General features: G+C 42.5%; 1 protein-coding gene across 1 annotated transcript in view; it reads left to right on the top strand.

Annotated features, from left to right (window-relative positions):
- CAP2 (cyclase associated actin cytoskeleton regulatory protein 2) overlaps window positions 1-24,310 on the top strand; it is a 218,096-nt gene that overhangs the window by 172,580 nt on the left and 21,206 nt on the right. The window contains exon 7 of the mRNA XM_075532406.1: window positions 1,202-1,307. Within this exon, the coding sequence (XP_075388521.1) occupies window positions 1,202-1,307 (106 nt within the window). The remainder of the gene's footprint in view (window positions 1-1,201; window positions 1,308-24,310) is intronic.

Below are 24,310 nucleotides of genomic sequence, written 5' to 3'. Positions count from 1 at the left end.
GGGGACCCAAAGCTCATTTGTAGGCAACTGGACATCCCCTTACAGAAGGATTGTAGGGAGGAGACGAGCCAGTCAGGAGCCAGTGTAGCAACGATGAAACATACAATTTTCCTCTAGTTCTTAAATACTTAACACACACACACACACACACACACACACACTATCATGGTCCCAATTCTACCTTACAAATCCAGCTAGACCAGAGGATGTACACTGGTACATAAAGGAACTGGAAACAGGGAATCCAGGACAGATTAACCCCTCAGGGGTGGAAAGGGGGAACCTATTTCAAGGATCTACATATAACCTCCTCCATTGGGGATGGACAACTGGAAAGTGGATGAAGGGAGAAGTTGGAGAGTATAAGATATTACAAAATAATAATAATTTAATCCAGAGAGGGTTGGGATTTCCACGGTTTTGTACAGATACAGGGAATATGGTATTTTTTCAGTTACTACGTAGAAAATGTGCTCCTGGGATCACCAAAAGCGACTCAAACCTAATGGGCCACCCGGATCCTGTGCAGCAAACCGGGGTGGCAAATTCACGTCCTTAACGGCAACCGAACAAACCAAACTCACTGCAGTGGAGTCTATCGTGACATAGACAAGGCAGAACTTCCCCCTATGGGCTTCCAAGACTGTAACTCTTTAGGGGAGTGAAAACCTGTGAAGTCAGTGATGGATTCAAACTGCTGCTCTTGGCAGTAGCAGCCCACTGTGTAACCCATGGCACCACCAGGGCTCCTCCTCGTATCTCAGGAGTAGCCCAACCAGCCCCACGTCAACCTTGAACGTTGAGATGTTGTAACTCAACTAATGTAGGACACAGCACACCTTGCCACTGTTGATGGGTGGATGCCAGCCCGCAGTGCCTTACCTCTGTTTGGCTCAGTGTGATCTGGAGGGGGTTGTCTTGGTCACCTAGCACTGTGATAACACAAATGCCACCAGAGGTGGTCTCTGAAGAGTGGAAATTCATGTTCTCACAGTGCTGGTGGCACAAAACACTCTCAGAAACAAGTCATTACCCACAAGAGATTCTGCAGTAGAGATGTCCTTCGGGCCTCATTCACATTTTAATTTTTGGTCCTAATTTTAATTATTTTTCCCATTTATTTTATATTTTATTTTAAGAATTGTTTTGACGTATTTTAGATGCTAACTCCGCTCTCCTCTCATGCTTCTTTGTAACAAAGTGATCTACGCCATGTGGATTGGGTGAAGTCGTATTTGAGCATTTGGAAGGAGCTCCAAGCATATATCAAGGAACACCACACCACAGGCCTCACTTGGAGCAAAACAGTGAGTATCAGGTCCATGCCCACTGCGTAGCAAATGTACAAGAAAATACTCATGAAATATTTGGGACTTGCCATCTCATGCTTTAGAATTTACCTCAAGAAAAGTATATGATAAACCATGTGTATTGAAATCTACTAATGACAATGTCATTTATGATAGGAGCATGTCTTCCTGTATGACAGCCTACAGATGGGAGAATGGTGTCCATGGTAAGAATGGAAGGAAACACTCGATAGCCATTACAAACAACACTTGTGATGATGACATGGTCAGCTATTGACCCAGCCATGGGAGGTGATGAAGTCAAGCGCAAAAGCTTATGCAAAATGAGGAAGAGTGTATATGTGAAAAGGGATAAAGATGGAAGGAAACAGGAAGGCTTGAGCATCATTCATTGTAATTGTTAGGGGCTAGTCAATAACAATCAAATATCTTGGGAAATAATTTCTCCTCTGATGTTTGAAAGTTTATTGAATAAATATTTTTTGAATACCTAGGTGTGTTTGCTTGGGTTCTCTGGTGAAACAAAACCAGTGATGATTGTATAGATATGTATTCAGAAAGAGATTTCTATTCATAGATGGCTTACACAGTTTTACAAGGAGGTAAGTCCAGTGGAGGTGTCTCTTGGTTTGTGTAGCTGTCGAAGCTGACAGACCAGAAATGAGAAGAAGCAGGAGGGCCACAGGCAGGTGGATGCAGAGCTAAGTGAATCGGAGATCAACCAAATGAATCCAAAGTCAGCAGTCCTTTGATGACTCCCAGGCTTGGTAGGCAGCATAGAAGGATACTAATGAATGAGACACAGGATCCAGATCCAGCAGAAGATGAAGGGGCCACAGGAAGCTTGGTTTTGCTCTGGGTCTCTGTGAGACAAAAGGCCATGCTCCCAAAAGGTGTCATCAGGCTGCAACATGATTGAGGGGTTTGGCTCCACCCCTATACCTTCTCCCCATATGTTTAGTTGGCATAAACTCTCACCATCATACTAGGCAGTCCTAGTATCTTAAGAAGTGTCGTTGTTGCTGTTGTCATTGTTGCTGTCATTAGGTGCCATCAAGTCGATTCTGATTCATAGTGACCTTATGTACAACAGAACAAAAGACTGCCCTGTATCCTAGCACTTCAATAAAATCCAAGCTTGTGTGTTGCAGTGTAGCTTCTTCTTCACCTTGGTGTCCCCTCTCATCCTGTGTTTCACTGAGCAATGTCAAACTCCTTATGGTATCTAGAATACTCCTCATGTTGTGTCACTATTAGATTGAATGAAATGAAATTCTTTCATCAACTTGGGCAGTTTTCTATTATTTAACCCAGGAGTTGGGAACCTTTTTTTCCTGCCTAGAGCCATTTGGATATTTATAATATCATTCATGGACCGCTCTCTCTAAACTTTTTTTTTAAAACAGTTTTCTTGGGACATAATCCACATATCGTGCAATTCCATATTTCAATCATATTAAGAATAGTTGTACAATCATTACCATAATCAATTTGAGAACATACTTTTGTACTCTTTGGTATTAACTCCCCAATCACACCCTACCCCATCTAGCCAAACATTTAACTGACTCAACCCTAATGTGTTGGCTGGAACTGCTTCTCTTTGGTGAGCCATGAGATATTAGCTGATGTCAATGATTTTGATGACGCTATACCATCAATGCCATCAATTGCCTGTCCGCTTCTCCTACTGTGGTGGCTTGTGTGTTGCTGTGATTCCAGAAGCGGTGTCACTGTTTTACAAATGCCTGCAGGGTCACCCAAAATGAACAGGTTTCAATGGAGCTTCCAGACTAAGAACAGACAATAAAGAAGGAATCAGATCCCCACTTTGAAGAAAAGAGCACTGAAAACCTTACAAAGACCTTCGAAGCATTTTCAAATACTGAAAGCCTAATCAAGGGTATTGTCAGAGATGCTGCTGGAAATAGAGGTCAGAGGACACTCGAAATATGACTGAATAGGTAATGATTTCTTGGAGGGGAGTTGACCATGGTGATGTGAGTTGGGTGGAGTCTTCAGGGTCTCCATTTGCTGGTGGGGCATGACTCAGGCAAAGATAATCCCCTGAAAAACTCTTCTAATGACTGGAACTTAGAATGTGCGATGAATGAATTTAGGTAAACTAGAGAGGTTAAAAATGAAATGGAACACATGAAGATCGGTAATGCAGGGCAATAATGAGTTGAAATGGACTGGTATTGGCCATTTTTAATCAGAATATCTTATGATTGACAGTACTGGGAATAACACAATGAAGATGAATTCCATGGCATTCAATGTCAGAAAGGATCTTGCTGAATCCATCATGAAGCACGATGCCATCTGTGATTGGATTACATTTATCAGCCTTCAAGGAAATCCAATCAATACAACTGTTACTCAACTTTGTACAACAAGCACAAAAGCTATTGATGAAGAAATTGAAAAATTCTGCCAAGAACTTCAGTTGGAAATTGATCAAACAGGCAATCAAGATGAATTGATAATTATTGGTAATTGGAATGCAAAAGTCAGAAACAAAGAGGAAGGAACAGTGGTTTGAAAATAGGAACTTGGTGATAGAAATGAACCTTGTCAACATGATCGCTGAAATCAAATGTGTGCATAAGCAAACGTAGTGAAGAAAGCTGATGGTGCCTGGCTATCAAAAGATATAGCATCTGGGATCTTAAATGCTTGAAGGTAAACAAGCAGCCATCTAGTTCAGAAGCAACAAAGCACTGATGGAAGAAGCACACCAGCCTGTGTGATCAGGAGGTGTCGAAGGGATAAGGTATCATGCATCAAAGAAGAAAAAATATCATTGTGAATGAGGGGGAGTACAGATTGGGGACCCAAAGCCCATCTGTAGGCAACTGGACATCCCTTTACAGAAGGGTCGCATGGAGGATATGAGCTAGGCAGGTTGCAGTGTAGCAATGATGAAACATACAACTTTCCTCTACTTCTTAATGCTTCCTCCCCCCAATATCATGATCCCAGTTCTACCTTACAAATCCAGCTAGGCCAGAGGATGTACACTGGTACAGATAGGAACTGGAAATCCAGGAAATCCAGGACAGATGATCCCTTCAGGACCGATGGTAGAGAGAAGGTGGGTAGAAAGGGGGAACTGAATACAAGGATCTACATATAACCTCCTTCGTGGGGGACAGACAGCAGAAAAGTGGGTGAAGGTACACATTGGACAGTGTAAGATATAAAAAAATAATAATTTATAAATTATCAAGGATTCATAAGGGGTGGGGGGAAATGATGAGGGATGGGAAAAATGAGGAGCTGAAACCAAGGACTCAAGTAGAAAGCAAATGTTTCGAGAATGATGATGGCAACAAATGTACAAATGTGATCGACACAATGGACGTGTGCATGGATTGTGATAAGAGTTGTACAAGCCCCAATAATTTAAGGAAAAAACAAAAATAAATGAAGTTGGAGATCACATGATAGAATTTTTCAAAACTAGGAATTTGTTCATAGCAAATACCTTTGTTCAACAACACAAAAGGCAACTATGTATATGGACATCCCCATATGGAATACACAGATATCAAATTGACTATATTTGTGGAAAGAAATGATGGAGAAACTCAATATCATCAGGTAAAACCATACCAGGGACTATCTGTGTACCAGACCATCAATTGCTCATACGTAAGTTCAAGGTAAAGCTTAAGAAAATTAAAACCACCTCCATGAGAGACAAAATACAAACTTGAATATATACCACCTGAATTTTGAGAAGATCGCAAGAACAGATTTGCCATATCGAACACTATTAGAGAAAATAGTAAACTAAAAATCAAAATCCTTGGATTTGTTATTATTTCATGGCAGATAGATTCAAGAAAAGTCCATGGGTCATGAAAATAGTTAACTCCTTTGGCTGGTAATCAGAAGTTCAGAGATTTGAGTTCACCCAGAGGTGACTCCAAAGAAAGCCTTAATGATCTACATCCAAAAAACTAGCCAATCAAACCCCTATGAAGCACTGTTGAGTTGCCAGGAGCCAAGAGTAAAATTGACAGACGCTGTTTATTTGGTGGTTTGTTTTTAATGCAAAAGAATGAAAACCAATTGTTGAAAATAATCATACCAACAAATGCTGGCCTATTAGTTCTCTAATGAGGCCCATGAAAAATGAATAGAAAAAAATTATTTTAAATGGTTTGGATACCTTTAATTTAATGTACAAAGCCAAATGATTATGTTTATGAAAGTGAAAGAGAAAAATCCATGTTATTTGTATAAACAATAAATATGGAAGTTTTGCTTTGCTTAAGAATGGATATTTATCCTTTAATTGTCTTCATTAAAAATAGAAACTTTGCAGAATTGGCCTAGCCCCCCAGTGGATTAAAATAAAAACTGGTAATAAGACCAGCTGTATCTCCAAGAGAAGACGCTGGAGAAGAACCAGGTTGGGTTTGTAAGGAGTTGCACACTGCTTTTACCTAGGTTCACCAGCATTCTGTCTAAAACTCATTACCATTTGGTCAATTGAACCTATATTGACAAACATCTTCTTACCAGATTTTTATGCTTCTTCAGTAAAAGGTTAACACCTAATAAATATGTGAGGCCTTTGACTTCAAGAAAGAAAAAATAGGATATGCTTTGTAATAGTGACTTTCACTCTTTTCAAGATCATCCACAGTAAAGAATACATTCACACAGGCAACACTCACATGACTGAAACACATTTCAGGGGGAAAAAAGTACTTTCTCTTAGCACATACAATGCATTCAGACATTTTTCCTTTCTAGCATGAGTAACTTTCGTAAAATTCTGGCTGAGGCCCAGAATTGGGGTCTCAGATTGATTGCATGACCCACTAGGGGGGCATCCCACAGTTTGAAAAATATTACTGCTACTCTAATACAAAATATCCATGAACCCTGGAGCACCCGTTGGATGTTGTTGATTTGACATGAAAATAATCATGGCTATGATTGATTGAGCGCATATTATACCATGGAACATTATATTCCAATGGCGAGTATTATAAGGTTGCTTCAGTTCCTTTAAAAAAATGGTAAAGTCAAGTGTGGGTCAGATATTGAAAGTGAAGAATGCTTAGGATCATGTAAGTTCAGAAGCATCACACAGCAAAATCTTATGACAAGTGTTTCTTTTTATCATTTTATTGGGGGCTCGTACAATTCTTATCACAATCCATACATCCATCCATTGTGTTAAGCACATTTGTACAGGGGTTGCCATCATCATTCTCAAAACATTTGCTTTCTGTTTGAGTCCTTGGTATCAGCTCCTCCTTTTCCCCTCCCTTCCCGCTCCCCCCTCTCTCATGAACCCTTGATAATTTATAAATTATTACTTTGTCATATCGTACACATTCCCTTCACCCCCTTTTCTGTTGTCCATCCCCCAGGGAGGAAGTTATATCTCAATCCTTGTAACGGGTTCCCCCTTTCCACTCCACCCTCCCTCCACTCTCCTGTGTCACCACTAGTCCTGAAGGGATCATCTGTCCTGGATTCCCTTTGTTTCCAGTTCCTATCTGTACCAGTGTACATCCTCTGGTCTAGCCAGATAGAATTGAGATCATGTTAGTGGTTGGGGGGAGGAAGCATTTAGGAACTAGAGGAAGGTTGTATATATCATCGTTGCTATACTGCATACTGCTTGGCTAGTCTTCTCCCCACAACCCTTCTGTAAGGGAATGTCCATTTGCCTACAGATGAGTCTTGGCCCCAATCTGCACTCCCCCTCTTTCACATTGATTTGATTTTTTGTTCTTTGACATCTGATACCTTATCCTATCGACACCTCCTGATCACACAGGTTGGTGTGCTTCTTCCATCGGTGCTTTGTTGTTTCTGAGCTAGATGGTCGCTTGTTTACCTTCAAGCCTTTAAGATCCCAGATGCTATATCTTTTGATAGCCGGGCACATCAGCTTTCTTCACCACGTTTGCTTATTCACCTCTTTGTCTTCAGCGATTGTGTTGGGAAGATGAGCATCATGGAATGCCAGTTTAACAGAACAAAGTATTCTTGCATTGAGGGAGTACTTGAGTGGAAGCCCAATGTATGACAAGTTTTAAGATACATTGCACCAAAACTTACTTCACTGGTATTTTTAACCTCTTCATCTAAGATAAAGTGAAGTACTTAATGAAGTAGAGCAGTAAAACAAAAAAAAGAAGGCAGCCCTGAACCAGATGGATTGACATGGTGTCGGCACCAATGGGCTCAAACATAGGAATGAGCTTGAGGCTGGCACAGGACCAGTGGTGTTTCATTCTGTAGTACACAGGGTCACTGTGAGTAAGAACAAACTGGATGACACCTAACAATAATAACAACCTCTAAGGGTTGAGTGGAGGGTGAAGCTATTAAAAGTATATTCTGAAAGTCACACTCCTAATTGTAAAATGAAATTTCTATTTTGAATGATAAAACACCACATCAAAAGATTCTGAATCATGATATAGCACCAGTCAAAACTTACTATTTATGATGATGGGAGAATAGATCAATGTGCATATATTTATAGGTTTAGTATTAAGGTAGCCAATGGACATTGGGCCTCTACTCAAGTACACCCTCAATGCAAGAACACTTTGTTCTATTAAACTGGCATTCCATGATGCTCACCTTCCTGATACGATCACTGAAGAGAAAAGGGTGCATAAGGAAATGTGGTTAAGAAAGCTGATGGCGCCCAACTATCAAAAGATATAACGTTTGGAGTCTTAAAGGCTTGAAGATAAACAAGAGGCCATCTAGCTGAGAAGCAACCACATCCACATGGAGGAAGCACACCTGTTAGGGTCTCGTCCAGCGAGACCCTCACGCAGTGACCTGGAAGGGGCAACGAACCTGGATGGGAAAAAGAAAGAGAGACATGGGGCAAGATAAGTGCTGATCAAGCCTGTTTATTTTGCCAAAACTCTGGGTATATATTCACAACAGAGAAGGAAGTGGGAGGCACATATTCCAATGAAGCACATTGTGTACAACAACCAATCAGCCACATGTTCCCAATAAGGTACAAAGGGTGTGCAACAGTACTGAAAGACATCGTGGTGATGTACGGGTGAACTTATCACTATGTTCCTAATATGGTATATCTGCAGATCAATGGGTGCTCAGTACTTTGACTAATGGAAACAAGGTCAGTTATCAGAACTGCTCATGCTACAGTAGCTTGGAATGTGGGGGCGAAGTTGGGCAGGAAACAAAGCCTTGCTGTTAGAAAGCGGCCAAGTTTCTGCTACATGTCTGAGGCCAGGGTCTTAATGGCTATCGACTCCCAACACACACCAGCCTGTGGGATCACAAGGTATCAAAGGGATTAGGTTTCAGGTATCAAAGAAGAAAAATTCATATCATTGTGTGCTCACCTTCCTGATGTGATCGCTGAAGCCAAATGGATGCATAAGTAAATGTGGTGTAGAAAGCTGATGGTGCTCGTCTGTCAAAAGATATAGCGTCTGGAATCTTAAAGGCTTGGAGGTAAACAAGTGGCCATCTAGCTGAGAAGCAACAAATCCCACATGGAAGAAACACACCAAACTGTGTGATTACGAGGTGTCGAAGGGATCAGGTATCAGGCATCAAGGGAAAAAAAATCATATCATTGTGAATGAGGGGGTGTACAGATTGGGGACTCAAAGCCCATCTGTAGGCTACTGAACATCCCCTTACAGAAGGTTCGCAGGGAGGTGATGAGCCAGCGTGTAGCATAACAATGGTGAAGCATGTAACTTTCTCTGGTTCTCCCACACACACTATCATGATCCAAATTGTACCTTACAAATCAGGCTAGACCCAAGGATGTACACTGGTACAGATAGGAACTGGAAACAAAGGGAATCCAGGACAGATAAACCCCTCAGAAACAGTGGTGAGAGTGGCAATACCAGGAGGGTGGAGCAAAGGTGGGGTGGAAGGGGGAACTGATTATAAGGATCTACATATAATCTTCTCTCTGGGGGACAGACAACAGAAAAGTGGGTGAAGGGAGATGTCAGGCAGTTTAAGCTATGACAAAATGATAATAATTTATAAATTAACAACGGTTTATGAGGGACAGGAGAGGGGGAGGGAGGGGGAAAATGAGGAGCTGATACCAAAGGCTCAAGTAGAAAGCAAATGTTTTGAGAATGACGATGGCAACAAATGTGCAAATGTGCAGGACACAATGAATGGATTTATGCATTCTCAGAAGCATTGCACAAGCCCCCAATAAAATGATTTTTTAAAATCATTTTATCTTCCTTGTCATGGTAATGCCCTTCCTGGTCATGTACAATGCCCTTTTGTGCACCACGAAGAGCTATGGCTACTTAGTCTCAAGTCTCTTGAGTAAACGCTGTTTCTTCTATTTTCAAGTTGGATTTCGAGACCACATTTTGTGGGGAAGGCAGGCTCCTGAGACTTTGCATTCTTGAGGCCTGGTCATTCTAAGAATTAGTTTAAACCTGAGTTAACAGTTGGAACTGAAGTTTTCTGGGTGTCCCCTCCCTTACCCCTCACCTCACCCACTTCCACCCCCGCCCCGACTCCCGACCTTCACTTTGAGATTGCAGCTGTGCCGGGCAACTGTTGCCCTTCTATTCAGTTGTCAAGACAGAATGTAAAACTAGATTTCTCCAGGCAGGGATTGGCAAGAGACTCTCCTTTGTGCGTACGTGTGTGTGTGTGTGTGTGTGTGTGAGAGAGAGAGAGAGAGAGACGGAATGCTGGGAGGGGAAGCAGCTGTGGGATAATCTATCTGGAATTTATCCTTACCATGGTAAATGGTGTGGGGTCCTTTGTTTTCTTTTCCCCCCCAGTTCTTTTTTGGTTTCTTTCCCCCACATAAAAACAATGATGAAGTAAAAGGATTCTATACCATTTGCGTTTAGTTTGATCACTAGCGTTTTTTGTTCCATTCATATTAATTTGCCTGGTTTCCCTCAGCAATGGGTTTCAAGCACACTTTGTGGAAGCATTTTACGGGGTGCCTCTCTTGGTGCCAGCCCAGCCCGTGCAGTTGGCACTTCTTTCACATCAAAGCTGTACAGTTGAGAGACCAAGACTTATGACTTTACTCTTAGAAATACAAAGTCATTTACTTTTTCCTATCAACTGTCCAGATCAGCGTTTGGTTATGTTTTGGTTTTTCTCTCTCTTGATGTTTATTTACAAACAAATAGCAGCAGGGTTTGCTTGCTTACAAAGGTTTCCTTCAGAGGTGTGCAGCCCTAATGACCATTTTAAGTTTTTTTTTAAAAAGAAGAAAACATGTACCAAAATGTAGTTTTTTAAAAATGTCAACCTGATGATAGCAGAACACTGCTATTGTTCAGATGAACATTAATAAAGAGTAAGAGATGCAAATTTGTGATGTCCAGATTGGGCAGTTACCCAGCCACCCACCTTAGAAAGAACCTTGATTATTAAGTGTGCCATTTTAACAACTAGTTTGCTGAACTCAACAGCAAAAAAATGAGGTATTGGTCTGGCCAAATGGGTGCTTACTAGCTGATTCCACCACTGGTTAACTTACAAAGGACAGCAGAATGGGTGGATCCAGTCCCCCGTCTGGAGACCCCTCAACCCTGTCCACTTTAGAACTTTCCTGGCTTCAAATCATCGGGTCCAATCTGCTTTGGTAGTGGTTCTGGCCAGGGAAAGGAGCTGTGGCAGTAGACCAACACTCTGTGGACAAGGCAATGTGAACTCCCATTTCACACCAGCCTGTGTGATCATGAGGCGATGACAATGGGATCGGGTATCGGGCATCAAAGACCCAGAGCTAAAAATCGTAATGTGAGTGAGGAGGGGAGTACAGAGTGGAGACCCAAAGTCCATCTGTAAGCAAAAATGGAGGGTTGTGGAAAGAAGACGGGCAAGTCATAGCACTGGTTCCTTAATGCTTCCCCGCCCCACCCTCAATATCATGACTCTTATTCTACCTTACAAATCTGGCAAGACCAGAGCATGTACATGGGTACTGATAAGAACTGGAAACACAGGGAATATGGGACAGGTAAACTTCTTGGGACCAATATTGAGAGTAGCCATACCAGGAAGGGAAGAGGAAGGTGGCAGAAGAAAGGAGGAACTGATCACAATGGCCTACCTATAACCCCCACCCAAGGGGGTGGACAACAGACAAGGGGGTAAAGGGAGAAATCAGATAGTGTACATGAATAAATAATAATAATTTATAAATTATCAAGTGTTCATGAGGGAGGGAAGGGAAAAAATGAGGAGCTGATACCAAGGGCTCAAGTAGAAAGAGAATGCTTTGAAAACGATGATGGCAACATATGTACGAATGTGCTTGACACAATGGATGTAAGGATGGATTTTTATAAGAGTTATGCAAACCCCCAATTAAATGATTTTTTAAAAGAGTCCAGTGGAGGAGAGGAGGTGGAGATGACAGTGACCCCTCATCCCTCCACGAAGCTTGGTGATCATGGCTGCATGGTCTGTCTACCCGCCCTACCTGTCTTGAGAGGGTCTCAGTGTTGAGGCAGGCCAGTGTTCCTCCTTCTGAAACTCAAGCTCAAGGCCAGAGGAGTATGGGCTGAACGACTTGCTCAAGTACCAGAAACATACGCCAAGATCTTCTTTTGGAAAGCGCTGTGCACCATCAGCTTGGGGTCTGAGGAGTTGGAGGGGAGATGGGAGGAGCTGTAACACGATGGGGTGCCACACCAGGACTGGCTGCCATTGCTAACTCAAGACCCTGCTTCCAACATCCAGGGTTAGCTCCTTCCTCCATGACTTGGAAGGTTTCCAGGATAGCCTTCTGAGGAGAGGGCAACCAGGCTTAAGAATAACCATCAGGGGCTCAGAGGTGAAGCAGGGCTGAGAGCAAGAACAGCACCAGCCCTGGGTACCACACTCTCCCCACTTCAGTTCTTCACAGAATGACCCATTGTGCTCAGGATGGGTCTGGTCCATGTGGCCGAGGGGATGGAACATAGATTGTGACAGTAGTGAGGTGAAGAAAGGGCAGAGTGCCACTGTGTGTGGAAGACAACAGGAAAGGGAGAGACAGAGACAGAGAATGCAAATGCAAAGCTTCTTATCTGGAAGACCTGGGGGATCATAGCAACGTCTGTACCAATGGGGAAGACATCCGTGTGGAGTTTTGCCATGTGGTGTTTGGTTGGGGTGCAGGCCAGGCATTCATCTGGATAGATAGTTTTTGGGTTTGTTGTTTTAATTGACTGCCAGTAAGTCCATTTTGACACACAGTAACCCCACAGGGCAGAGAGAACTGCCTCAAAAGGTTTGCAAGGATGTGCATGTTTTCAGGGGCAGAAATTCTCATTTTTCTCCCGTGGGACAGCTGGTGTCCTTGAACTACTGACCTTATAATTAATAGCCCAATGAGTAACCCACTATGCTACCAGAAAGCGGGAAACAAAGGCCCCCCCAAAATAATAAAAGAGTAAGCATGGGGCATCATCTGCCTAGAGATGACATTCAGGTAGAGGGAAAGATAGGAAAATTTTAATTAGATTAAGGATAAACTTTGGGGGACCATCCTTATTTTAAAAGCAAAACAAAAACTGCCATCAAGTCAATGCCAACTGGTAGTGATCATAATAAAAGAGTAGGCTAATTGAGTCAAGTTACTTAGTCCTCCTGTGCTAGAGTGGCTTTATATATATTTTTAAGGGTGAATCCTTTATTTTTACAAAGAAGCCTGGCAGACTAGGTTTCTAGAGGTTGAGGGGGACCTTCGCCCTTGTGAGTTGTAGGTAGTACTAATCACATTCTTAGGATACTGTCCCTACGTTACCCTCTTATATGCTGCCGATTTGAGGTTGTCTCTTACTTGCACATAGCTGGTTGCTGTGTGGCCAGCAGCTTTTACTATAGAAGCGGACGCTTCTATTGGCTCTATTTCTTCCCGCCATGTCATCCAATCCCTCTCTTACCTTCCCTCAATAGCAGATGGGCATATGGGGACTTTATCCCCCATGCCTGGATTCGAAATGCTTGCCGTAAGCCTAAGGTTTTGGCTTGGCTATAGTAATTTGGTCATTAAACTTGCCTTGACAGCTTTCAATGTATGGAAAATAACCATGTAGCTGTCAGATCTCTCTGGAGCTAGAGTTATACCTCAGTCCTTGGCTCCGCGCAAGAAAGAATTCGCGCCGAAGCCTGGTTCGTGATCCAAGTGAGTTTTATGAGAGTTAGAAGAAGTTTCAGGTTTAACGGCACCCATAGGACTCCTCCTGAACATGCAGCCTGCCTGGAAGCTGCTTGGTGTCGCAAGAAGTTGCTAGAGTGGCTTTAAAGCATATAAATTAATTTCCTCACCATTCTAAAGGAAATAAGTTTAAATCAGAGTCTCAGCCATGTCCATTATGTCTGTGGGCCTCTCTCCTCATTCCTGATATTGGCTGGCCATCCTTGGGGTTCCTTTGCTTCTGGGCAGGCCCTCACCTGGTACCTGGCTTCCTCTTGTATGTGTTTTTTGTAACTTTTCTGAGTTTTTTTGGAAGACATTACTCAAAAATGATTAGGTTTAGGACCCACCTGCCCCTGTTGTGACCTCGCTAACATAGCAAAAGAAAGTCAGCTCCCCTCGTGAAGTTATTGAAGTGGAGAATGTTTTGATGTGGGTATTTTTGCCAAATTAAAAAAAAATGACATGGATAGCAGCAAATGAGTATAAGGAAGTAGAAAATGTCCTAAAATTTATTGTTGTAAAGATTGTACAACTCTTCTGGATATGGTTGAGCTATTGAATTATAGAATATGTGGATAAGGTGCCAATTAAACTGTTTTCAAAAGGATTCATAAGGTGTTGCTACTTCCTAAAGGGTCTCTGGAGGCCTCATGGATAATCATGCTGTCTTCCTCAGAGTCAGCAGTTCAAAACCACCAGAAAGGGGGCATTCGACTACCATGACAAGTTACAGTCTCAGAAACCCACAGGGGTAGTTATATCTGTCCGGCGGGGTCACTATGAGGCAGAATTGATTTACAGCAGTGGGTGGAAGCAGAAGGGAGAGCTTAAAATTTGAGAGTTGGGAATCCCCAGACAATTTAATTATCTGAGGCAGAATTATAAGGCATTGTGGATGAAAATGTTCCCCTTGTGCTTGATGCTATTTAACTTAAGCTGATGTCTTTCCCTTTTTTACTTAATGTTGCTGTGAAGCCATAAAGCCTGTGTCTAAAATATACCTTATTAGTCCAACTGTCTACAAACTTACTAATACAGATGATCAGAGTTATTTTTCTAGAGGCTTTAGATCCAAAGCTAGTCTTCACTTGAATTAACCAGATAACTAAGCAGTGCTTGTGGGTATAGACAGGGGAGGGGAGTGGCCTAGAATTATGTATTTCTAGCACCAGCAAAGAAATGCAGAGATTTCACTCAAGAGCTGGAAGCAATTTCCCTTTCAGAATAAAACCTAAATTCTAAAGGAATAAGATGATTCGTAATTATTTCAAGAAGTAACGGCTCATGAGAATAACCATCTGTGCACATAAGTCTAGAGCTACATGTGGTAGCACCAAAGCCTAGGACATCCCACAAGCCCCACACAATGACTGCATTATTTTGTGGCTCCAATGCGTATATTGAGAAACACGGCAGGCAGCTGTTCGTGGGGCAGTTGAAATTAACTCTGAGAAAGAGATTTGCAATACAGTAACTGTTTAAAAAAGCCTTTGTGCCCAAGGAAATACTATATATGTGTACATAATCGAGCATCTGCTCTTAAAATGAATCTTAATAGACCTTTCAAAAGCCTTGTTTGGCAGTTGTCTTTGTGTTCTTGCAATGAGTGAACTTTTGCACCCTGTCCATGGCCATTTAAGGTCAACACGAGATGATCCGCCCCCCTCTTTTTGTGTAAGTCATTCTTACACTAACAATAATACAGTGTGCTTTTCATTTGGACCCATCTTTGCGTCTAAAATAGATAAAAGACATATTTCATGGACCTAACAAAGTAGTTTTTAAAAAATCAGAAAATCAGTTTGGTGTGTGGAGGGGTGCTGAGGTAGAGTAATCATTGCTGCTTCAGACTCATGTATAGTCTCTCTCCACCGTGAACTCCTGCAGCAAAATACCCCATTTGTGAGCCAGCCAGAGTGCAGCACAGCACCGACGAAGTACACAGCATTCTTCTAGTCTTTAAATGCTTCCTCCCCCTACTACCATGACACGAGTTCTACCTTAGAAATCCAGCTAGACCGGAGCATGGACACTGGTACAGATAAGACTTCTCGACACACAGATTCCAGGACAGATTAAAGCTCCCAGGACCAGTAGTGGGAGGAGTGATGTCATGAAGGTAGGAGGAAGGTAGTGGGGAGAAAAGGGGAACCAATTTCAGTGGTCGGCATATAGCCAACACCAACACCCCCAGGGTGACAAACAGCAGAAACATGGGTGAAGGGAGACAGTGGATGGCGTAAAATATAAAAATAATTTATAATTTATCAAGGGTTCCTGAGGATGGGAGGGTAGAGAAAGGAAGGGGGAAAATGAGCTGAAATCAAGGGCTCAAATAGAAATAAAATGTTTTGAAAAGGATGATGGCAACATGTACAAATTTATTTGAGACAATGGATCTATAGATTGTTATAAGAGCGGTAAGAGGCTCCAATAAAATTATTAATTAAAATGAAATAAAAAATACCCCCTTTGCTTTTCGTGGGGTTCCATAGTGTCTCTTTGCATCATACAGTCCCTATGACTTTTGACTGTGGCACACATCACTGTAGCAAGTAGGATCCTGTGTTTCACCTGTTTATCCCTGCTCCCTGGCAACCATTCATCTTCTTATTGTCTCTCAAGTTTCGCCTTCTCCAGAATGTTGACCTCATGCAGAATGTAATTTTTTCATACTGCCTTTATTCACTTGGCAATGTGTAGTTACAGGTCATTTCTTTGGCCATTCTCAATTTTGAACATTTGTATTGTGGTTTCAGTGACCAATTAACAGAGCAAATTAGTTTGATATATATATATATATATATATATATATATATATATATATATATATATATATATATATATATATATATATATATATATTACATACCACATGTAAAGACACCCATACATTACATTCATTACAACCCCTTCAATCTAACAGCCCTCTTCCCACTTATATCCTGGGTTCCCTGATTCCATTTGTCCATCTTTCTACCCCTTCCTGCTCCTGAACTTTGCTTTGGGGCAGCCCTTCCTTTTTATTACTGAATCATTTTCCACTGTGTAGATGTACCACAGGTTGTCTATCCAAGCGCCTAGTAGAGGAAATATGAATAAAAATGCTACAAACATTCCTGGGGGAGCGGATTATGTGGACATGTCCTTGGAGTTCATTTACTGAACACCTAGGAGTGCTGTGTTTAGTTTGTATGGCAAATGTGTCTAGCTTGGTAAGAAACCACCATGATGTAGTCCACAGATGCTGTACCATTTTGCATCCCCACTAGCAATGAATAAGAGTTCTGGTTGCTCCACATCCTCACCAGCATTTGATGCTGTCAGTGTTTTGACATTTATCCTTTCTAATAGATGTGTAGCAGTCCCTCACTGCCATTGAGTCGATGCTGATTCATAGCACCCCTATAGGGTGCCCCTGTGGGGCTCTGAGACTGTAATGCTTTGTGGGAGTAGATAGCCTCATCTTTCTCCCATGGAGTGACTCCTGACCTTGCAGTTAGCAGCCCAATGCAGAAACCAGGGCTCCTGGGTCGAAGTCCCTGGGGGGTGCAAATGGCTGCTGCACTTGGCTGCTAGCTGAAAGGTAGGAGATTAAAGAAAAGTCTGTGGATCTGCTTCTGAAAAACCAACCATTGTAAACCCCATGGGAGACAATTCTACTCTGTCACATGGGGGGTCATCATGAATCAGAATCAGCTCTGTCACAACTGTTTAATATTGTTTTCATTAGGTGCCCCTGAGTCAGCTCCGCTTCATAGTGAACATAAGTACAGCAGAATGAGATGCTTCTCAGTCCTGCGCCATCTTAAAAGCGTTCTTAGATTTGAGCTCATTACTGTGGCTACTGTTCCAATCCACCTCCTGGAGGGTCTTTCTCTCTTTCACTGCCCTTTTACTGTACCAAGCATGACGTCGTCTGGTCTCTCTTGACGACTTGTCCCAAGTATATGAGATGAAGTCTCGCCATCCTTGTTTCTAAGGAGCATTCTGCTGCACTTCTTCCAAGACAGATTGGTTTGTTCTTCTGGTACTTCCAAAGTTTAATAAGTGTGTATTTTATGGTTGTTTCAATTTGCAACTCCGTAATGACTTTTGATGCCGAGCCTCTTTTCATGTGCTTATTTATCACCTGTCTGTATTTGCTAGTGAAATTCAATTCACTATAAAAATGGAACAGAGCCCCATAATAGGTCCTGAGATTATGGTTCTCCAATGTAGAAATAAAATTAGAGTGAGTATTAGGTAAAGTACACTGTAAAAGCATTTGTAATTAAGGGTTCTTTTAGAAGGACCAGAAATCATCCAGGTATCTGCAAGTCAGCAGCATCTTTTGTTACACTTTTTTGTTTTCTTCTGCAGATGTAGATCAAAGCAGGCAGCCTCTGTTTAGAGAGATGAATGCCGCATCTATGGCTAACGTTGCAATTTCTCAGGACTTCATTGGTAAATAAGTGGGGAAGAAAGCCTTGTCATGTGGTGCCCTGCAGGCTTCCCCAAAAGATGCTCTCAGGTTCCCTGGAAAAGCACTGTTAATTCAGAGACTCTTCTAGGCCTTTGTCTTCAGCACCTCCCAGGCAAGACTGTCAATTTGGTAGATGTCCTTCTTTATCTCAGACAGACCAGAGAGAAAGAGAGACTAACAGTTGCCACTGAACTGACTCTAAGTAATGGAGAATTCCTCCCATGCTCTGTGTGTCAGAGTGGAGCTGTGTTCCATATGGTTTGCAGTGGCCGATATTTTTGGAACTTGATTACCAGGCCATTCTTCTAAGGTGTCTCGGGGGACTAGAACTGCCAGCCTTTGGGTTAACAATCAAGCAAGTAAGTATGTGTACCACCAGCCAGGGACTCCTCTCTATCTCCAGGCTGGCCTCTGTCCCTTCCCCCTTTACCTCCCAGTTCCTGCTCTTCCTCAGGGAATGGAGCCTCAGTTGCCCATGGAGAGAAATTATCTGATCCATTATTTCTCATTCAGTCTGGACAACCTGGGGAAATCCCTCTGCCTCCCATGAGTTCTTATATTTGAAATGAGGGGCAATACTCTGACATTGTTAATCCCAGGGCATGGGGTAAGGATCACATCCCAGAGCAATTTAAGCACTAAACAGAAAGCTAGTGTGTACTCACAAGCATCCTATTGGCACAGTGGGTACTCAGAAAAAAAATGAATAAGGGAAGTGGCTAGCTGCTAGAACCAGGATATGTTATTGTTGTTGTTGTTAGGTGCCATGAAGTTAGCTCTGACTCACAGCAACTCTATGCATGACAGAACAAAACACTGCTGGGTCCTGAGCCATCCTCAGAATCATTCTTAAGTTTGAGCCCATTGCTGCAGCCGTGGTGTCAATCTTGTCTAGGGCCTCACTCTTTTTCCCTGCCCCTCTATTTGACCAGGCATGATGTCATTCTCCAGAGACTCATCTCTCCTAACATGCCCAGAGTATGTGAGATGATGTCTTGCTCTCCTTGGCTCTAAGGATCATTCTGGCTTTACTTCTTCCAAGTCAGATCTACTTGTTCTTTTGGCAGTCCATGATACTTTGAATATTTTTGCTAGCATTGTAATTCAAGCCCATCAATTATTATTTTTTTTGGTCTTCCTTATTCAGTGTACAACTTTTGCATGTATAGGAAACTAAAAAATAATACTATGGTTTGGGTCAGGCACACCTTAGTCCTGAAAGTAACATCCTTGCTTTTCAACACTTTAACAAGGTCTTCTGCAGAAGATTTACCCAATGCATCAGGTCATTTGATCTCATGCCTGCTGTTTCTGTGAACATTGATTGTAAATTGAAGCCAGATGCAATCTTTGGCAGCTTCGATTCTTTCTCTGTTATGAAGTTACTTTCTGATCCATTTGTGAGGATTTTGGCTTTCTTGACATGGACACAAGTTGTAATCCATGTAACAAGTTGTAAGCCATTCCTCCAAACTGTAATCCTTCATCTTCATCAACAAATTCTTCAATTCCTCCTCACTTACAGCAAGCAAGTTTATGTCATCTGCATGTGCACGTTGTTCATAAGCCTTCCTCCAATTCTGATGTCACATTCGTCTTCATATAATCATATAACTACTGCAAAAAACAGGGCTGCTCAGAGCTGAAGTGACAGCACAGGGCCAAAGTCCAAGACTCCCCAGGTTCTCATAGGATCAAGAGGTGTTCCAGAGTCAGGATGAGGAAGGCAGTTGGCTGCTATGGCACTAGAGCAGTAGAGTGAGGCGGAAAAATCGTAACAGGTGAGGCAGGTTGGTTGTTCCATTCCCTCCCAGTACTTCAGTCATACACAGCCCAGCCAGAGGCCCACCTGGGTCAAGGCAGCTTGGACCTTCAGTTATTTGACCACTGTTATTGTCAGTAGTTGTCAAGTCAGCTCTGACTCATAATGACTCCAGGTAAGTTCAAGAGTCTTGCTCGTAGGACTCATTGCACTGATACTTGCAAGGGTTTGTTCAAAGCTAAGCCTGTTTAAACATCTCCCTGTGATTGGCGGATGGGTATAGGCAAGCTCTCTCAGTAGTATACTTACCTTGGTCTCTTTAGGGTGCCTTCAAAGAAAAAGGTGTTCTTTGTGTGCCAGGAGGAGGGATTGGAAGACAATGGTGAGGTGAGAGCTAATATCAAATCTTGGGCAGAACTCCAGTAGACATCTTCCCAAACCATTGAAGCTTTGTAACAAGTTTACAGAAATGCTGCCCCCACAAAATACCAGGATTTGGATGAATTGAGTATTTGCAGGAAGGTAGGAAAGACCTCAGAAATGAGTTAAGAGAGGGAAGACCATCCACATTGATGAAGGAAGAGACTGTGGCTGGAGCTCAGGAACTGCGTTAGAAGATTGCAGAGATGCGTTTGATGCAATACCTCCTGAAGCTGATATCTTGCATGGTTCAACGTTTTTCATTTTAAGTGGAAATCCTGGTCTCAACGAGCTCTTGGCTCAATGGGTGCCGGATGTGTTGCTTAAAAAAAAAAAAAAAAAAAGCTTAACAAGCTGATATTTCCAGTCATCTTTTAAGCAATATCCTAGCTGATGAAGTTGATTTTATGGAGTGAACTATAGCAAGGGTTAGTCTTAGAATTACCAATAAAATCCAGAGTCAGCTTATGGTGCGTGTTTTCTGTTTGTTTGTTTGTTTGTTTGTGGCAGAGGGGAGATTATTCCAAAGGCATAATCTTGATAGACTTTCTCCAAGGAGACAGGTTGCTCTCTGGAGGTGACTAGGAAGAAATTTGGGAAATTTAAAAACCTGAGGGCGTGCAGGACAGGAAAGTTGCACCAGTCAGTTTGTTCCCATCATGATAATGAACCTTCTCATCATTGTAGGGTAGAAAGAGTAAAGCTGTCTTGTTGGATATTCAGCCTAGGCTTGTCCCTTCAGAGTTTTTGTTGTTGTTTTTGTTGCTCCTAAAACACACATACACACACTCTTAAAACAAACACAATTTGGTTTCCTCAAGGATATCAAAAGGAGTCCTGGTGACACAGTAGGTTTTGTGCTGGGCTGCTAACCACAATGCCAGCAGTTGGAAACTACCAGCCACTCCACCAGAGAAAGTTGTGGCTTTCTACTCCCATAATGACTTAGTCTTGGAAACTCACAGGGGTGGTTCTACTCTGTCCTACAGGGCCTCTGTGAGTCAGGACTGACTCAATGACAGGCAGTCTAGTGTTGGTCTGGGAGGGATACTAAAACTGTCTATTTGACATGCCTATAATATCAGAGTAGAGGACTTTGGGGGGAATGAGTAGAGAGAATGGAAACCCCACCTTCAGAAGTATGTAGACCTAGGTGGATGATATGTCAACAATCAATGGCCTTACATTGTGAGTTTGTGTTCAATTAAGGTTTCTATTATTTTATACCAATAGTCTCACCCCCATGCGCCACAGCAGTAAGATGGCTGTGCGCCTTCAGGATTGTTTGCTTGCACCCTCTGTGTGCCTGAGTGCCTTCCAAATGAGGGGGCTCCTCTTCTAGCACTGCGTAGTTCACATTGTCTGATTTTCAAAAGTAGATCACCAGCTTTCTTCCTCATCTGCCTTACCCTGGAAGCACCACTGAACCGGTCCTCCATGAGTGGCTTCACGGCTATTCGAAATACAAGTGACATCACTTCCAGCACCATGGCAATACGTGAGCCTCCACAGTACCGCAAACTGACTAATGGGTTGTAGTTCACTTGATTAATGGCTGTTTAAAAAGGCGGGGAGGGGGACATAAAAAGCGGAGCTGTTACCAATGGTTCAGATAGAATGCAAAGGTTTAGAAAATAATGGTAAAATATATGTACAAATATGCTTGATACAATTGATGTATGGACTGTTATCAGAGCTGTAAGAGCCCCTAATAAAATATCTTAAAATAAATAAATATTTGTGTGTTTTTAAAAAAGGTCCACTGACTTAAATTTTTTAAAACAGGTTCACTGACTATAGCATCAAGAAATTCCCCCAAAGCAGGGTTTAGACTCAAGCAGATGCATGCTTAAATTATGTCTCTGCTATTAACTAGTGGTTGAATATTAGAGGTACCTTTCTAATTTCCCATTCTCTCAAAGAGGGATTTCAATATAGTCTGTGTAATATCACTATGATAATGAAGATTCATCTCAACCTCCAGCATGGAATGGAGTGGTGTTTCCCAAACTTGCATGCACTTCGGAATCATCTAGGGGACTTCAAACAATCTAAATGTCTGTGTCCCACCTCAGATCCCCAGATTATGGCTTGGGTTCAGACAAATGTGGGAAGCCCTGGAATAGTCTACTATGAACCGAGTATTCAGTAGCAGTGAAATGTACCAGAACCCAGAACCCATGGACTTCGATTCAATTCCAACTCACAGCAACCCAGTTTAAGGATTCCAAGGCTGTACATCTTTAGGTGAGCAGACAACTTCATCTTTCTCCCAAAGGGAGGCTGGTGAGTTCGAAATGCCGACCTTGCAGTTAGCAGTCCAACACTGCCAACCCCACAATGCCAACGACACCCAGCAACACCCTCCCTAGGTATATATCCAAAAGAACTGAAAGTAGGGACACAAACAGATATGCAGCCCCATTCACAAGAACCAAGAGGTGGAGATAATCCAAGTGTCCACCAGCAGATGAATGCACACATATAAAATGTGATCTCTCTATACGGTAGGGTCTTACTTAACCATAAACAGAAGCACTGTTGTGATGCATGCATACTACAATGTGGAGGGACTAGAACACATTATTCTGCGTGAGACAAGGTAAATGCAACAGGACACGGTCTTTCATACACGGAGGAAAGACCCAGAACAGGCAAATGCATAAAGGCAAAACTTGCAGCTGTGCCTACCTGGGATGGGTGGAAGAGGGATGGGGAGGCATTTTTCAAGGGAGTATTGAGTTTCTGGTTGGGGGATGTCAAAATGTGGAAACCATACAGTGATGATGGTGGTACCCCATGGTGAATGTGATGAATGCCATGGGGTTGTCTGTGTCAGAGAAGCCCTGGGTAGGATACTGGATTATGCACTGGGCTCCTAACCTCAAGGTCAGCAGTTCAAAACCACAAGCCACTCCGTGGGAGGAAGATGAGGTCCTATTGGGTCACTATGAGTCAAAACTGACTAGAGAGCCATGAATGGATTGTGGATGTAAAAAACATGGCTAAAGTAAGATGTGCTCTGTTATATATAGTTCACCCTGATAATTATTTTTAATTTCTAGATATCTTAGAATAGGTGAGGAAAATCGGTGCCTGGCCCACACAGTCTAGGACAGGCTGTTTGACTCTTTTCCGTTTCCCTCTGGTTTTTATTTTTATTTTTTAAAGGGGGGTTGGGTGAGGGCAGATCGAGATTCCAGCAATGACTGAGTCTTGGCTTAGTGCCTCAGCTGGCACAAAAAACCGTAGTCTGCAAGGGAAAGGCCCATGGAAAGAGAAGAAGAGAATGAGGCACAGATCTGGCATGCTGTGAGACGCAGCCAGGGAGTTCCAATTCAGGACTGTTGGATGATCAGTTGATTTTGAGCCTGTTGTACAGTAAAGCCCCTGAATGCTAATTGCTATGTAACCTTGGAAACCAGAGCTCCTCATTGTGCACCCTCTGGGTTTGTAGGGGAATGAGCCTCAGCACACAAAGGCTGGGTTCCAGGCAGGGTTTCAAGGAGGCCTCGGTGCTCTTACTTTGTTTTGTTGTTGTTTTTTATTTTGGGGGCTTTTATTTTTGACATTTGTTGCAGTAAATCCTTTGTTTAGTGTTCCTGGATCAGCCATCTGAATGTATCAAAGTTCCAAAAAGTTAAATATGTGGTTGATGGGTTTCCATGCCCTTCCATGGCTTTTGGAGTACAGCTCTGAATTCTGAGAGCCAGGGAACCACTTGGATTTAAAATCGGCTCGACTCCCCTTTCCCCAGGACAGGATGACAAAGCTGCAGTGTTTCTGGTGGGGGTGGCAGATGGGGGTCTCTCCCCTGTCAATACGAGTTTGAGGTTGGGTTTTTTATTTTTCCAACAGTTTAATTAGCATATAATTTGTGAATCAAGACACATACATCAGGAAGAGTTGTATGTGTCACTCCGAGTTTTTAATAGGCTTAAAAATAAAAGTAATACTGTGTGGTTCTCAGCATCCAGAGTAGAGGCCAAGAAGTATCATGTGGTATGTCAATATGATATTTTCTTGATGACTGAAAGAAAATTCTTGAATTTCAACCTAGAATGTAATAGAAAGCATTTACGATGCTGAGGGAGTGCGGAGGTGCGGGGCGGGGGGCGGGTGGTCGTTTTTTGAGAACGGTCAGTCATTTTCTTGATCCAAGACCCCAAATGGAGTTG

This window comes from Tenrec ecaudatus, chromosome 1 (genome assembly GCF_050624435.1).
Source record: "Tenrec ecaudatus isolate mTenEca1 chromosome 1, mTenEca1.hap1, whole genome shotgun sequence".
NCBI lineage: Eukaryota > Metazoa > Chordata > Mammalia > Afrosoricida > Tenrecidae > Tenrec > Tenrec ecaudatus.
The sequence above is the reverse complement of the archived record's forward strand: the minus strand, read 5'-3'. Positions and strand labels throughout refer to the sequence as shown.